General features: G+C 41.1%; 1 protein-coding gene across 2 annotated transcripts in view; it reads left to right on the plus strand.

Moving 5' to 3' along the window:
* LOC138852938 (synaptotagmin-10-like) overlaps window positions 1–15,851 on the plus strand; it is a 247,339-nt gene that overhangs the window by 218,625 nt on the left and 12,863 nt on the right. For both annotated transcript variants that reach the window (XM_070086707.1, XM_070086708.1), the window contains 3 exons: window positions 1,623–1,743; window positions 5,979–6,150; window positions 11,189–11,389. In XM_070086707.1, coding sequence (XP_069942808.1) covers window positions 1,623–1,743; window positions 5,979–6,150; window positions 11,189–11,389 — 494 coding nt within the window. The remainder of the gene's footprint in view (window positions 1–1,622; window positions 1,744–5,978; window positions 6,151–11,188; window positions 11,390–15,851) is intronic.

The raw sequence follows: 15,851 nt of genomic DNA on the forward strand, positions 1-15,851 counted from the left end.
AATAATTGTTGTGGGGATTTAAATGTTAAACTTGAGATACTTAAATGTTAAATTTGTAGAAACTGTTATAGAGGATGTGTATAGTGTTATGGGTGAGTGATAATGGTCTCTAGTCGCACTGTGTACAGAAAGAGGTTTGGTAATTGGTAATACTTGTTTCAAGAAAAAGAGGATGAATAAATGAATGAGATATGATGATGACTAAGACACACGTGCAACACTTAAACATCTTTACCGCCGAAACGTTTCGCCCACACAACAGACTTCTTCGATCGATTAGATGCGAATATAACGTTGGAGAGAGTAGTTGTAACTTAACAGTTGTCACCCACGGTGAGGTGACACAATGGTCTACAAAGTTTAAACAGTTTTATGCTTCGGAGAAAAACAAAGTGTTTCACTACAAGGTTTTTGTACTGCTGAAAACGTGTATGACCGTAATAAGAATCGGTTGGCTAAAGGACCCAGGGAAATTTATTGACCCACTTTGCGTATGTATACAATATGTTAGTAACATACCACCTGTATAATGACTTCACATATATACGCTTCTCTGCTTGGTTCTTGTATTCTACTTTCTCTGCATCTCTTGTTATTGTTTATTAGTAATCTGCTAACAGTAATGGACTCCAGTTTCCCTGGTGGTGTTTTCCCATGACTAAGGTGTTCTGGTGGAAACGTCCACCAAGTATATCACTGACTGCCCCATAGTTGGCAGGAAGAAATTTCGGTGCCTCTGGAGGAAATGCTTGTTGAAAAACACTTTCAGCAAAGAGATTCCAATGGTGTAATCTGGAGCCCAACACTTCCGCCTGACACTCTGATGATGTCGTTTAATTCATTCAGAGTTATCATGTGTGGTTTAGATGTCACGTCATGATAATATGTATTCCCCCCCCCCGTACAGTTTATTTCCCCACCTTTCTTCCCAAGTCAATGATAACAGCTTTAAGCTTGATTCCCTGTCTTTATAAACAAAGCCAATATGAAATTTTAAGCATTATTTTCGTATACAGTGACCGAAAATTAAGAAAATCAGTATTGCCTGAGATGAAATTTGTAACCAAACAAAATGGAAACAAAACCACATATTGAACGGTAAGGAAAATTTGTTTGTTTATTTTCCTTACTCTTTATCCTATGTTACACACCTGCACGCTGTCATGCATATATGTGCACATCTACACATGGCGATGCATATTTTTAGCGTGTGTTGCAGCCTTCGTACTTGTAGACTTCGTCCTGGTGAGAATGTTCATGTGATTTAATTAACTTTGTAATGGACTCACACCTTTGTAATCTCATATAACCCGGTCTCTCTTTTATGGATTTTTTTTTTATAGCCGGTGGTGCGTTTACAGTATACGATTTTTATGGATTAATTTATGGGATTTTATTAGTCATGTGAATATGCTTGTATGTATATTGTGTATTATGGCATCAAGTGTATCATTGATCAGTTTTATCCTTTTGAATATTTTGCTATCATGTGTGATCGTGTGATCAGTGTTCGTGTTATCTCTGTTTTATTGATCTGAGGTCTGAGTGACTTAGCGTGCTAATGCTCAGTCTGTCTCGCATATCTCACCATGGTGAGTTGTGACTTTATCTGACCTTCACAGGAGAGTCGTGACCTCGGGGAGTTGATGGTGAGTCTGTGTTACTTGCCCACCGCCGGCCGCCTCACTGTCACTGTCATCAAGATGAGAAACATCAGAGCCATGGACATCACCGGCTCCTCAGGTCAGTCCCCAGTTCCTCTGGTTAGTCCCCAGCTCATCAGATCAGTCCCTAATTTCCCCAGTTGCTTAGTTCGGTCCCTAGCCCCTTTTCTTTCCTCGATCTTTGTAGTTTTACTCTCATGTGTTCTTTCTTCTGCTGGAGTAACATTACATTCACTTCTGTTTGCATTTCTAGATTTTGGATCAGTCTGGCAGGGGACCGTTTTAAATACTTTCTTGCAGTCCAGGAAGATGCGGCACACTCACACTTCCCTCATAACCTCTTTTTCTAGTCTGATCTTCAATCCTCTCCCTTTTCTCTTCAGTGTCTTTTATATTAATATAATCAAAGCTAAGAAAGTATTGTCATTTGCACCGTGTGTGTGTGTGTGTGTGTGTGTGTACTCGCCTAATTGTTGTTGCAGGGGTCGATACTCAGCTCCTGGCCCCGCCTCTTCACTGGTCGCTACTAGGTCCTCTCCCTGCTCCATGAGCTTTATCATACCTCGTCTCAAAAATATGTATGGTTCCCGCCTCCACTACATCACTTGCCAGACAGTTCCACTTCCTGACAACTCTATGACTGAAGAAATACTTCCTAACATCCCTTTGACTCATCTGAGTCTTCAACTTCCAATTGTGACCCCTTATTTCTGTGTCCCCTCTCTGGAACAGCCTGTCTATGTCCACCTTATCTACTCCTCGCAGTATTTTGTATGTCGTTATCATGTCTCTCCTAACCCTCCTGTCCTCCAGTGTTGTCAAGCTGATTTCCCTTAACCTTTCTTCGTTGGACATGCCCCTGAGCTCTGAAACTAGTCTTGTTGCAAACCTTTGCACTTTCTCTAATTTCTTGACGTGCATGACCAGGTGTGGGTTCCAAATTGGTGCTGCATAGTCCAGTATGGGCCTGACGTACACGGTGTGTGTGTGTGTGTGTACTCACCTAATTGTACTCACCTAATTGTGTTTGCAGGGGTCGAGACTCAGTTCCTGGCTCCGCCTCTTCACTGATCGCTACTAGGTCCTCTCCCTCTCTGCTTCCTGAGCTTTGTCATACCTCTTCTGTAAACTATGTATGGTTCCTGCCTCCACTACTTCACTTGCTAGGCTATTCCACTTCCTGACGACTCTATGACTGAAGAAATACTTCCTAACGTCCCTGTGACTCGTCTGAGTCTTCAGCTTCCAGTTGTGACCCCTTGTTTCTGTGTCCCCTCTCTGGAACATCCTGTCTCTGTCCACCTTGTCTATTCCCCGCAGTATCTTGTATGTCGTTATCATGTCTTCCCTGACCCTTCTGTCCTCCAGTGTCGTCAGTCCGATTTCCCTCAACCTTTCCTCGTACGACATTCCCCTGAGCTCTGGAACTAGCCTTGTTGCAAACCTTTGTACTTTCTCTAACTTCTTGACGTGCTTGACCAGGTGTGGGTTCCAGATTGGTGCTGCATACTCCAGTATGGGCCTAACATACACAGTGTACAGTGTCTTGAACGATTCCTTATTAAGGTATCGGAACGCTATTCTCAGGTTTGCCAGGCGCCCGTATGCTGCAGCAGTTATTTGGTTGATGTGTGCCTCCGGTGACGTGCACGGTGTTATGGTCACCCCAAGATCTTTCTCCCTGAGTGAGGTCTGTAGTCTTTGTCCACCTAGCCTATACTCTGTCTGCGGTCTTCTTTGCCCCTCCCCAATCTTCATGACTGCATTTGGCAGGGTTGAATTCTAGAAGCCAGTTTCTGGACCACATGTCCAGCCTATCCAGGTCTCTTTGCAGTCCTGCCTCATCCTCATCCGATTTAATTCTTCTCATCAGCTTCAAATCATCTGCGAATAGGGACACTTCAGAGTCTATTCCTTCCATCATGTCGTTCGCATATATCAAAAAGCACTGGTCCTAGAACTGACCCCTGTGGGACCCCGCTCGTCACAGGCGCCCACTGTGATACCTCTTCACGTACCATGACTCGTTGTTGCCTCCCTGTTAGGTATTCTCTGATCCATTGCAGTGCCCTCCCTGTTATATGCGCCTGATCCTCCAGCTTCTACACTAATCTCTTGTGGGGAACTGTGTCAAAGGCCTTCCTGCAGTCTAGGAAAATACAATCAACCCACCCCTCTCTCTCGTGTCTTACTTCTGTTACCTTGTCATAAAACTCCAGAAGGTTTGTGATACAAGATTTGCCTTCCATGAACCCATGCTGGTTTTCATTTATAATCTTGTTCCGTTCCAGGTGTTCCACCACTCTCCTCCTGATAATCTTCTCCATGACTTTGCACACAATACATGTCAGAGACACAGGTCTGTAGTTTAGTGCCTCATTTCTGTTTCCTTTCTTAAATGTGGGGACTACATTTGGGTGTTTGTGTGTGTGTGTGTGTTTCTTACCAGTTCTTGATAGCATATTTGTAGCTATGGCAGCAAACTATAATACTTGTGGTGTCCAGTCCTATTAAAAAAATCCCCAGGAGGCTTCCCACAACATTCGTGTATCATCCGGGTACATATTCACTGTTATATGAATAGGAGTAGCAGGTGTAAAGAGTCTTGTATCCCGGGATTAAACTCTGGACTCTTCAGATGCACACAGGATGTTCTGACTAATATAGAGCTTTACATCACCTCAGTTTAGTACCTGTTAGTAGCGAGGAGAGCAGAGCTGTGCTCGTCTTCACCAATTAATTCATGGCATACATTTTTAATCTTTAAATGTGTATGTGTGCAGGTGCATGAAGGTTGATGCGGGTGAGCATGACTCTAACCTGACACCATGATAATAATAACTATTAGCCATTGCTTAACTCTAAATTCGTGAATCTTGCGGCACCTGGGTAATGAGGGTGGGAGGGAAGGGGGAGGGGGAGGGTGTATCAGTGAGGCTTGATCCTCAGCAGGGGAAAGCTAGATCCACCTCCGTGAATCAAGACACCTTCAAGAGGCTACTTACCTGCCAACATCCAGCATCTAGCTCTGGGAATTGGTGAGACTAGAACCTCAAGAAGAATTTGATACAACCATTAATATGCAGATTACCAGATTAGCCTAAAATAACAAGAGCAACAATACGTGTAATGACGGAAGCCGCACAAACAAATGTATTATTAGAGATGAATATTAATAATATACATTTATGGCGTCATGCCAGGTGTTATAGTGTTATGCAGTTCATTACATAAGTGAGTGAAAAAAAATAATACAACAACGGAGGCCTTTCTTGTGACAAGGTTCCAGTATGAATTATCTCATCCGCCTGTGAGATGACAGTCCCTTCCCACCCACAACACTGTGTTGGGTGTGTCAGGTGTGTGTGACCACCCACAACACTGTGTTGGGTGTGTCAGGTGTTTGTGACCACCCACAACAGTGTTGGGTGTCAGGTGTTTGTGACCACCCACAACACTGTGTTGGGTGTGTCAGGTGTGTGTGACCACCCACAAGTGTTGGGTGTCAGGTGTTTGTGACCACCCACAACACTGTGTTGGGTGTGTCAGGTGTGTGTGACCACCCACAACAGTGTTGGGTGTCAGGTGTTTGTGACCACCCACAACACTGTGTTGGGTGTGTCAGGTGTGTGTGACCACCCACAAGTGTTGGGTGTGTCAGGTGTGTGACCACCCACAACTGTTGGGTGTGTCAGGTGTGTGTGACCACCCACAACACTGTGTTGGGTGTCAGGTGTGTTTATGACCACCCACAACACTGTTGGGTGTCAGGTGTGTGTGTGACCACCCACAATACTGTGTTGGGTGTCAGGTGTGTGTGTGACCACCTACCAACACTGGAAATAAGTCACTCTGACTTTTTTGGGTTATCCTAGGTTCTCTACACAAATTCTGCTATGTATGATAATCTATGTAACTATTTGTGTATACCTGAATAAACTTACTTATTTACTTAGTCAGGTGTGTGTGTGACCACCCACCAACACAGTGGATATGTCACATGTGTCACCTTTGATCCTGTGTACACGGCCACACCTTCAGTCGTTTATTGCAGGATAGATGACGAGAAGATTGGGCTCTCTGATTCGTAATATACCTGACTCCAGTGAGCTACCTGACTCATTATATACCTGACTCCAGTGAACTCCCTGACTCGTGATATACTTGACTCACTGAAATATCTGATTATCCAGAGACCAGGCTACGATAAGTGGACGTAAGATCGAGCCTTTTCCCAATATTTGTGCTAAAATTGAATGATTCTCATGGGTTTAGTGCTTCGCATACAAAAATATTTTTTTTTTTTTCCGGCAGACCCGTACGTGAAGGTGTGCTTGTTGTGTCAGGGTCGACGTCTTAAGAAGAAGAAGACTACAGTGAAGAAGGCGACGCTGAACCCAGTCTACAACGAGGCTCTGGTCTTCGACATCCCCAACGATAATATTGAAGATGTCACTCTCCTTATCAAGGTGGTTGATTATGACAGGTGAGTAGCTTTTTCACTGCTGGGTAGCTTCCTCACTGCTGGGTCACAGATGGGTAGCTTCCTCACTGCTGGGTCACAGGTGGGTAGCTTCCTCATTGCTGGGTCACAGGTGGGTAGTTTCCACACTGCTGGGTCACAGGTGGGTAGCTTCCTCATTGCTGGGTCACAGGTGGGTAGTTTCCTCACTGCTGGGTCACAGATGGGTAGCTTCCTCACTGCTGGGTCACAGGTGGGTAGCTTCCTCGTAGGTCACACCTGTGGTCGTCCCGTAGCCCAGGAGCAGGATACCCATGAGAGACTCCTAGACGGAGCTCAGTGACTATCTTTGTTTATATTGAGATGGCGTATTTCCCTTTCTCGATCTAAAACCTGGCATCGACGGGGCTATGGAAGTCACAGAATGTATTACAATCTGCTTCATCACAGACTGAGCATTCTGCCAGTGATGAACAGCGTTTTAGCCAGCAATGTCAACATTGTTGGGTTGTGGTGACCTTGTGAGGATGGAAGATCTCAGCATTTGAGAGTCAGTTTAGATACAATGGCTTTGGAAAAGACCTGCACTAGTGTGGGCCAGTAGGCCTGCTGCAGTGTTTCTATATTATTATATTGTATTATCTTTAAGGACTTTACCTTTAAGGATTATTGTAATATGTTCTTGGATCTAATGATTTTATTATTATTATTATTATCGTTTTGCTCTAAACCTGAATAATGATTATATATATGGGAAGCAGTCAAGTTCGATCCAATCAGTCAAAACTAAGCGCTAAACCCACAATCGTCATAACAGCTGTTCGATCCCAGAAAGGGGAGGTTAAGTCCCATTCCTTGGATCAAGAGCCCCTCAACGGCGTCAAGGCACCTCCCTTGAGGGGAATGATTTTATTGTATTTGGTACATGAAAAATGACTGTATTCTAAGAATTCTTACTGTAATGGATTTTTTTATCTACACAAGCACAATATATAATAACTCAAAAAAAAAAATTGGGGCAGATGGCAGACCAGAGTCCTAGCTTCTCCCTACGAGCCCCGTGAGGGCGGGGACTGTGGCTAGGCCTGGGGACACTTGGTCACAAAGATGAGGGTGTACTTGTACCTCCTCCCATGGGAGACTTAGGTCTCGAGATACTCCCCAGATAGGGAGCCAAGGCCGGGTCACCACTACCTGGAAAAGACCCGGGCCGGGAGAATACCGGCGAATAAGAAAAAAAAAAAAACTCCAAAATCGGAAAACCTCCAGAATTCGAAAGTTTTTCTAGTGTTGACATGATGTGCCACTGATGGATGATTCTGCGCAAAACACTTTGTGGAGGCTCGATCCTCCGTCTGTTGTACTAGTGCCACTTTGTTAGCAACAGCAATTACCCACCAATTATAACGCGTTTTGTGCTCTGTGCTGTGAAGATATTGTTGAAAATGTCGAGGTCTATGGGTAATAGTGAAAAGAGGAAGAGGGAAGCATTTATGTTTATATCAGAGGAAGTCAATTTGTTGAAAAAACTTTAGTGTAAGTGTGAAGGTTGTGTCTGAGGTGTTGAGTGCTGCTACAACAACTGTCGGGTTTAGTGCTCCCCCTTGATTATAATGATAATAATAATACAATAACTGCCTAACACCTAAACAAACAGAAGGACATATTGTTGAAGTTCTATGATGAAAATGACGAACAGAAGTTAATGAAAAACAAAAAAAAAAAAATTGCATGGAGGGTAAAATGAAGATCTCGATGGTGTATTGATGAGTGGATTAGAGCCGAGTGAGCATATGCTGCTTAACGTAATGCTGATCATGAAACTAAGCAAAAATCTATCATAACGAACTGAATATTAAAGGTAACTGTTGTGGAAAATTGCATTTACTTGGATGTATAATTATATACATAACAGTAAATGAACAATGATAACTATTATTTATCAGTTAGACAAGTAGGAATTTGGGACACTTAGGTCGCAAAAAATGTCCCCCTTCGATACCTACCACTGCCATAACCACAAGTTGCTCTGGACCTTAATTAAATGAAATATACATACACCAGGAATGCTGGTAAATATATAAATTTGTGGACTGTATATTAAAAATAATAAATGGTTATATATATACACAATTACATAACAGAAGGAAAATATATCTTAATATCACTCACCAATTTGACTGGAGATTAATGTGTATCATACTCAGAAAACCTCACTCTAACTAAATCTATGAAAATAATGCTGGCCAGAATTACACACAAATCTAGACAGCTTATCTGAGGTTCCTGGAGCTGTCTTGTCCAGTCGTTTGATATCTCAAGTTATGCAGGAATGCACATCCAACAATTTCGCCTCCTATTTGAGAGGTGTCAATCCAGTTTTAACCTCCAGAGCACAAAAAATTCTTCCCATTATATTAACGTTGTATCCAATTCAAAACCAAGATGGCGAGTGTCTTCTGCGCAGACGCAGGCTTTCCATTTTCTATGACATAAATATTATTAAATACAGTATGGCCATCTATTTACATATAAATACTGAATTTCTGGAAAATATATACAGTATTTTCCACAACTGTGAATATTCTGCAGGCTGGTTACAAAAAAAATTAAGAAAAGGCACGGTATTAACATCATTAATGACGCTCCGGTTCATCCAAAGACCGATGGTGAAATAGCTGAAATAGTTCTGAATCACGGTGGGTTTAGCGCTCCCCCATGATTATAATAATAATAATGTGAATCACGGTGATCCTGATGACTGTAGTAACGATGAAGATGATTGTGGAAAATTACATTTATCTGTATGTATCATTATGTACATAACAGTAAATGAACATAGATAATTATTATTTATCAGTTAGACAAGTAGGAATTTGGGACACCTAGGTCGCAAAAATGTCCCCCTTCGATACCTACCACTGTCATATCCACAAGTTGCTCTGGACCTATTAATTAAATGAAATATACATACACCAGGAATACTGGTAAATATATAAATTTGTGGACTGTATATTAAAAATAATAAATGGTTATATATATACACAATTACATAAGAGAAGGAAAATATATCTTAATATCACTCTCCAATTTGACTGGATATTAAGTTGTATCATACTCAGAGAAACCTCACTAAATGTATGAAAACACTGGCCAGAATTATACACAAACCTAGAGAGCTTATCTGAGGTTCCTGGAGAGGTCTTGTCCAGTCGTCTGATATCTCAAGTTATGCAGGAATGCATGTCCACCAATTTCGCCTCCTATTTGAGAGGTGTCAGCACAATTTTAACCTCTAGAGCACGAAAAATTCTTCCCCATTCACCAACGTTTCTAATATAAATTCAAAACCAAGATGGCGAGTGTCTCTTCCTTTTTTCGGTAACATACTTCTTTTAAAAATACAATATAGGGCATCTATTTACCTATAAATTACCGTATTTCCGGAAAATATATACAGTATTTTCCACAATGATATTGTTAACACAGAAGAAGTGTCAATATATAACAATGAAAATACGCATGTGACGGACTTACTGAAGCACTAGAGCAGCGTATATTCATAACAGAACAAGAAATCATGTCATTGTATAAAATGAAAGAGTAACTGTTGTGTAGCGACAAAAGACCATCATTGAGGCAGACAACAATAGAAGAAACATTTTCAAGAAGTCATCCAGCAGAGTGCTTCCTCATCCCTCAAGTTTCTCAGACTTGCCTGCCCCCTCAAGGAAGGTTCCTTAATGTTGGTGAGGGGCTCTTGATTTAGGGAATTGGATCTGTGCTCCAGTTTCCCGAATTAAGCCTGAATGCCTTCCACATCCCCCCCCCCAGGCGCTGTATAATCCTCTGAGTTTAGCGCTTCCCCCTTGATTATAATAATTATAATAATAATAATCAGACTTGCCTGGCATACTTGTAGTGTCTGGGCCTGCATTTATCTTCTTTTAGTAAGCAGTGATCGTGTTTTTTGATATAGTATCTTTACAGTACATTACCGTGATTAGACTTTGGTCCTATCCCCAAGCTGTCCAATTTTATAGATTTATTTATTTATTTATTTATTTTATGTCTTTGCAAACAGTACATTGATTTTTTGTATTTACAATAGTGGGTTGCAATGCAAAGAGAGCCTCTATTATGCCTAGGCATTATGGACCAACTTAACATTATTGGCTTACAGACTACTTAACACTAAGGATTATATCATAGCTGTACAGTATTATTATTATTATTATAATCAAAGGGGAAGCGCTAAACCTGGAGGATTATACAGCGCTTGGGGGGGGGGGGATGTGGAAGGCATTCAGGCTTAATTTGGGGAACTGGAGCACAGATCCAATTCCCTAAATCAAGAGCCCCTCACCAACATCAAGGAACCTTCCTTGAGGGGAGCTGTACAGTAGGATAGTTGTACAGATGCAAATACTATACAAATATTCCAAAATCCGAAATCCAAAACACTTCCCATCCCAGACATTTTGAATAAAGGATTCTTAACTAATAGTATGGTAAAATTATATTTTTCTGAAAGGATCTCTTATTGGAATTGTTTAATGTGTTGTATAACATTACTGAGGTGATGAAATGTAAACTTAGGTGAGGGAGGAAGGCCCCTTGGGGAAGGTGACCCTTTGATCCTAGAAACTGAACTTGAACCTTCCCTTCCTTGGATCAAACCTGATTGCCTCCCATTCCCCAGGCACTACATAACCCATATAGGTCTAGCGCTCTCATATGAGTGCAAACTATTTTAACAGGTGTAAATATCGAATTTAGCACAGAAAATTTACCAGAATACTCAGGTAGAAGGCATTTTTGTTAATCATATACCCCTCAAGGAAGGTTCCTTGATGTTGGTGAGGGGCTCTTGATTTAGGGAATTGGATCTGTGCTCCAGATCCCCGAATTAAGCCTGAATGCCTTCCACATCCCCTCCCCAGGCGCTGTATAATCCTCCGGGTTTAGCGCTTCCCCCTTGATTATAATAATAATAATGTTAATCATATATATTTTCCACATATTGACTGGTGACATCTACACTCAGGTTGTTACTTTGCAGGGTTGGTGCCAATGAGCTGCTAGGCGTGGCAGTGATTGGTTCCCAGGTGATTGGCCCTGGCCGTGACCACTGGCTGGAGATGTTGGAATGCCCCCGCCGGCCTGTGGCCCAGTGGTACCCTCTGATGGAGAGTGTGCCACTTAACCTAGTGGTCTCACCTACCCGCACACTCCCAACACCACTTAACTGCTTCAACTCAACGTGAGTACTTTTATTACTTTTTTTTTTTAACCATACTTGTCATCTCCCACCTGGGTGACTCAGTAAATATTCACAATCATTCATTCAAGTTATCTTGCCAGAAGCATGCAAACATAACAATTCAAATGACCTTCCAAACAGTAACATACTCACCCCTTCTAAGTGCAGGCATTGTACTTCCCACCTCCAAGATAGAGTCTGGTTAACCAGTCTCCCTGAATCCCTTCATAAATGTGACCATGCTCACACTCAATCATCACATCAAATCCTTAAAGCCACTTGTCCCCACTAACTCCACTCTAACACGCTCACACCTGTTGGATGTACAAGCCCCTATCACTTAAAATCTCTTTTACACATTCCCTCCAACTCTTTTATGGATATCCCCAAACCCCTCTTCCTTTCACCCTAATTATATGCACTCCTAATCAGCCTATACAGATCCATCCTCTCTAAATGTCCTCTGCCCTCTGAATAATACTCGTCATAACCCAACACCATCTGATTTTATACTTCAAATTCTTTTAATAACATTACATTACTCTCTATTATGATAGCTACACTACAACATCTTCACTACAACACTTATAAGTCCATGCCTCACACCCATATATAAGGGTTGGTACTACAATACTCTTGATACATTTTACTTTTTGCCCCATATATGTGTTTCTCTCCATAGATGCCTCAACATTCCACATACCTTCTTTTCCGTTCATCTACTCCATGAATCACATAATGGGTGGATAGCACACTGGCTTATGGGTTTTAGGGCCCATTTTCATGGATTTGAGCTCCACCCATTCTGTGATTTGTTCATAATCGTGTCATTACGATTTCGTGAATCTATTCTATAGTTCACCTCTTCTTTTAAGAACCCATCTGCTAACATGTCCACTTTCAAATATTTAAATGCATTCACATCTTCCATAAGCCCCCATCCTTCAGTGTGATATCCAATTTTTCATTGCCTAAATTTTTGATACTCATCACCTTGCTCTTTCATACATGTACTTTTTAATGTTCAATTAAACACCCTCCCATACTTATCCACCAACTTTTGCAATTTTTCAGAATCCCAAAAGAACATTATCATCAAAAAGTAGCTATGATGGCTACCACTTCACATCATTTCATTATCTTTTAATCCCACTCCTCTCACCAACACCCCAGCATTTGCTTCTTTTACATCCCCATTCATGTTATTATAATCAAGTCCCCTCAAGGAAGGTTCCTTGATGCTGGTGAGGGGCTCTTGATCTAGAGAATTGGGTCTGTGCTCCAGTTCCCTGAATTAAGCCTGAATACTTTCCACATCCCCCCCACAGGTGCTGTATAATCCTACGGGTTTAGCGCTTCCCCTTTTATTATAATAATAATAATTATAATCAAGTGAAGCACTAAACCCAAATCCCCTTTTATAAATGTTAAACATTTATATATGCAGCCTCTCCTCACTTAGCGGCGTATTCGTTAACTGACAACTTGGACTTACAACAGACTCTTTGGCCAGTATTCATACCTAAATAATATATGTTAGAGCTGATTTCCTCTGTTCTGCTTATGTATTACAATATACAGTACACTACTGTATAAACATTTAAAAAATATACCAGAAATGCTATAAATGGTGCAAAGGTGACATTAAAACAATATCAGAGATGGTTGACACAAACCCACTTCCATTATAGAATGCTCCTCACTTACTGACCAATTTGTTTACCGACGAGGTCTTAGGAAAGGACCTCCATCGTAAAGTGAGGAGAGGCTGTAATAAACAACTATGGTGACAACACATCTGTGTCCAAAGCCTTTTACTTGAAAATAGTCTCCCACCTATATACCCTAACCAGAGCCTCATTGCACATAAAAGCTCTATACTCCTTTTAGTAATCTGCTGCACTACGTTTTACATGCAAATTAAGAAGAATTATATATTTACTTATGTATTAAGAATTTTACGTATATACATATTAAATAGGCATTAATATATTACTGTACTATAATCAAGGGAAGGACTATACAGGTGCTCCTAGACTTACGATGGTTGAATTACGATACAGTATTTTGACTTTACGATGGTGCAAAAGCAATTACTTTGGATATGAAACGCTAAGATAACAGGGATATCTTGCTACTCCTACTTACACTTTGGTCACACTTCACAGACACGCACATGCATATATATATATACATACATCTAGGTTTTTCTCCTTTTTCTAAATAGCTCTTGTTCTTTTTTATTTCTTCTATTGTCCATGGGGAAGTGGAAAAGAATCTTTCCTCCGTAAGCCATGCGTGTCGTATGAGGCGACTAAAATGCCGGGAGCAATGGGCTAGTAACCCCTTCTCCTGTATACAATTACTAAAAAAGAGAAGAAGAAAAACTTTATAAAACTGGGTTGCTTAAATGTGCGTGGATGTAGTGCGGATGACAAGAAACAGATGATTGCTGATGTTATGAATGAAAAGAAGTTGGATGTCCTGGCCCTAAGCGAAACAAAGCTGAAGGGGGTAGGAGAGTTTCAGTGGGGGGAAATAAATGGGATTAAATCTGGAGTATCTGAGAGAGTTAGAGCAAAGGAAGGGGTAGCAGTAATGTTAAATGATCAGTTATGGAAGGAGAAAAGAGAATATGAATGTGTAAATTCAAGAATTATGTGGATTAAAGTAAAGGTTGGATGCGAGAAGTGGGTCATAATAAGCGTGTATGCACCTGGAGAAGAGAGGAATGCAGAGGAGAGAGAGAGATTTTGGGAGATGTTAAGTGAATGTATAGGAGCCTTTGAACCAAGTGAGAGAGTAATTGTGGTAGGGGACTTGAATGCTAAAGTAGGAGAAACTTTTAGAGAGGGTGTGGTAGGTAAGTTTGGGGTGCCAGGTGTAAATGATAATGGGAGCCCTTTGATTGAACTTTGTATAGAAAGGGGTTTAGTTATAGGTAATACATATTTTAAGAAAAAGAGGATAAATAAGTATACACGATATGATGTAGGGCGAAATGACAGTAGTTTGTTGGATTATGTATTGGTAGATAAAAGACTGTTGAGTAGACTTCAGGATGTACATGTTTATAGAGGGGCCACAGATATATCAGATCACTTTCTAGTTGTAGCTACACTGAGAGTAAAAGGTAGATGGGATACAAGGAGAATAGAAGCATCAGGGAAGAGAGAGGTGAAGGTTTATAAACTAAAAGAGGAGGCAGTTAGGGTAAGATATAAACAGCTATTGGAGGATAGATGGGCTAATGAGAGCATAGGCAATGGGGTCGAAGAGGTATGGGGTAGGTTTAAAAATGTAGTGTTAGAGTGTTCAGCAGAAGTTTGTGGTTACAGGAAAGTGGGTGCAGGAGGGAAGAGGAGCGATTGGTGGAATGATGATGTAAAGAGAGTAGTAAGGGAGAAAAAGTTAGCATATGAGAAGTTTTTACAAAGTAGAAGTGATGCAAGGAGGGAAGAGTATATGGAGAAAAAGAGAGAAGTTAAGAGAGTGGTGAAGCAATGTAAAAAGAGAGCAAATGAGAGAGTGGGTGAGATGTTATCAACAAATTTTGTTGAAAATAAGAAAAAGTTTTGGAGTGAGATTAACAAGTTAAGAAAGCCTAGAGAACAAATGGATTTGTCAGTTAAAAATAGGAGAGGAGAGTTATTAAATGGAGAGGTAGAGGTATTGGGAAGATGGAAGGAATATTTTGAGGAATTGTTAAATGTTGATGAAGATAGGGAAGCTGTGATTTCGTGTATAGGGCAAGGAGGAATAACATCTTGTAGGAGTGAGGAAGAGCCAGTTGTGAGTGTGGGGGAAGTTCGTGAGGCAGTAGGTAAAATGAAAGGGGGTAAGGCAGCCGGGATTGATGGGATAAAGATAGAAATGTTAAAAGCAGGTGGGGATATAGTTTTGGAGTGGTTGGTGCAATTATTTAATAAATGTATGGAAGAGGGTAAGGTACCTAGGGATTGGCAGAGAGCATGCATAGTTCCTTTGTATAAAGGCAAAGGGGATAAAAGAGAGTGCAAAAATTATAGGGGGATAAGTCTGTTGAGTGTACCTGGTAAAGTGTATGGTAGAGTTATAATTGAAAGAATTAAGAGTAAGACGGAGAATAGGATAGCAGATGAACAAGGAGGCTTTAGGAAAGGTAGGGGGTGTGTGGACCAGGTGTTTACAGTGAAACATATAAGTAAACAGTATTTAGATAAGGCTAAAGAGGTCTTTGTGGCATTTATGGATTTGGAAAAGGCGTATGACAGGGTGGATAGGGGGGCAATGTGGCAGATGTTGCAAGTGTATGGTGTAGGAGGTAGGTTACTGAAAGCAGTGAAGAGTTTTTACGAGGATAGTGAGGCTCAAGTTAGAGTATGTAGGAAAGAGGGAAATTTTTTCCCAGTAAAAGTAGGCCTTAGACAAGGATGTGTGATGTCACCGTGGTTGTTTAATATATTTATAGATGGGGTTGTAA

Source organism: Cherax quadricarinatus, chromosome 19 (assembly GCF_038502225.1).
Source record: "Cherax quadricarinatus isolate ZL_2023a chromosome 19, ASM3850222v1, whole genome shotgun sequence".
Taxonomy (NCBI): Eukaryota; Metazoa; Arthropoda; class Malacostraca; order Decapoda; family Parastacidae; genus Cherax; species Cherax quadricarinatus.